At 42.2% G+C, this 1536-nt stretch overlaps 2 protein-coding genes across 2 annotated transcripts in view; both read right to left on the bottom strand.

The window, feature by feature from the left end:
- Window positions 1-90: 90 nt before the first annotated feature.
- LOC109583707 (uncharacterized) lies at window positions 91-1375 on the bottom strand. The gene is made up of 2 exons (XM_019999141.1): window positions 196-1375; window positions 91-134 (listed from the first exon to the last, which is right to left on the bottom strand). Exons 1-2 carry the CDS (start codon window positions 1373-1375, stop codon window positions 91-93), a joined length of 1224 nt encoding a protein of 407 aa, XP_019854700.1.
- Window positions 1376-1451: 76 nt separating this feature from the next.
- Window positions 1452-1536, bottom strand: part of LOC100635319 (pyridoxal 5'-phosphate synthase subunit SNZERR-like) — a 2576-nt gene continuing 2491 nt past the window's right edge. The window contains exon 5 of the mRNA XM_011407034.2: window positions 1452-1465. Within this exon, the coding sequence (XP_011405336.2) occupies window positions 1452-1465 (14 nt within the window). The remainder of the gene's footprint in view (window positions 1466-1536) is intronic.

Genomic DNA, 1536 nt, shown 5'->3' with positions numbered 1-1536 from the left:
GGAAGACATCAGATCCAGTTGTAACAGAAGAGAGGCCAGTCACTACTATTATACTGCCATCCTTCGAGGCTGCTTTTTTAAGTGACACGTTCATAGGTCGTCCCAAAAACGAATAGCCATTAAACGAAACAGCACTTGACGCAGAGGAAGGAGTTTTAAAAGTAACGACAGCAGAAGAACTGGTTGCCTGCTTACTTCTCTGTCTAACGATATCACACTTCACAATTGGACCAAATGAGCTGAAGTAACTCCTCACATCTTCTTTCTTTGTGCCAAGTGGAAGATTGCTTACTTTTATTGAAGTACTACTATCTAACTCACTACTAGGAGTAGCATCACTTGTACTGCTTGTACTAATACTGGTCCTAAGTGGAGGTGGGCCAGTAGTAGAAATGAATGCTCTAATGGTGCTTCCAAGGAACATTTGTCCATTCAGTTTCTGTACAGCATCACTGGCTGCTTGTTGAGATGGGAATACAATTGAGGCGGTGTTTGCACGTGAATTGATGAAGATATTAGAAGAATCGACAGATACCAATTCACTCAAATCTGTTGAGCTGATCTCTGGCGAGAGATTAGTTAAATGAACAACTGTAGAACTGCTTTGCTCGGGAGGCAAAACAGAGGGAGTACATGTATCTGAGACCTGACGAAGCTTAGCACTGGCTTTCTTTCCCTTGGGGTCAGGCTTACTTGGTCGAAGGACAAGTTTGTGATCTCTAAGTACGACCCCGTTCATCTCAGATATGATAGCGTTTGAGTCTTCAAGTGATCCAAAACTCAGGAAGGAGTATCGTGAGCTCTTCTCTCCTACCCTAATGGGATCTATGGGTCGAACCATCTTCTCTTTGAAACGAGAGAAGATCAACATGAGATGGTCTTCTGTGATGTCAGGAGGAATATTACCAACCCAAACTTTAACGACATTATCACCAGCGAGAGAAGAAGCAGATCCTTTCCTATCTGATGAAGATGATCCTTTTCTACTCGACGAAGTTGAACCTTTCGTCCTACCTCTTCTTCTCTTCCCTTTACCCCCATCTTTCTTCTTTTCCTGTTTCTTTCGTACTACAATTGAGTGCTTCCCGGCAATTAGCGATTTATTGTACATAGTGACTGCTCTATCCACAGCCTCTTCTGATTCCAATCTAATGAAACCGAAACCTTTCGATATTTTTGTCGCTTTATCTCTTATGACAAAGCAATTGATGATATGACAGCCAATAAAGTGTTGGCGGAGATGGGTCTCGTTAATAAAAGGAGGCAGTTGGCCCACATAGATACTAGAATTGGGATCACTGCTTGAGGAGGAACTGAAGGTGCTACTGGAAATGGATTCACTGTCACTCGTGTAGTCTTCTTCAGAGGACGACATTATGATAAAGGAAGACTGCTGTCTAGTAAATACTGGTATATACGCGGCAATATACAGAGAATTAAAGACAGGACAATCAACTGACAATGACTAAGATGACTAAGACAATGCGGACATTTAATTTTAATTGTAGGTGGGCGGTACCAAGGCAACCCATTAAT

This window comes from Amphimedon queenslandica, unplaced genomic scaffold (genome assembly GCF_000090795.2).
Source record: "Amphimedon queenslandica unplaced genomic scaffold, v1.1 AMPQUscaffold_13286, whole genome shotgun sequence".
Classification (NCBI taxonomy): Eukaryota; Metazoa; Porifera; class Demospongiae; order Haplosclerida; family Niphatidae; genus Amphimedon; species Amphimedon queenslandica.
Note: the sequence above shows the minus strand (reverse complement) of the source record. Positions and strands in the feature narration are given on the sequence as shown.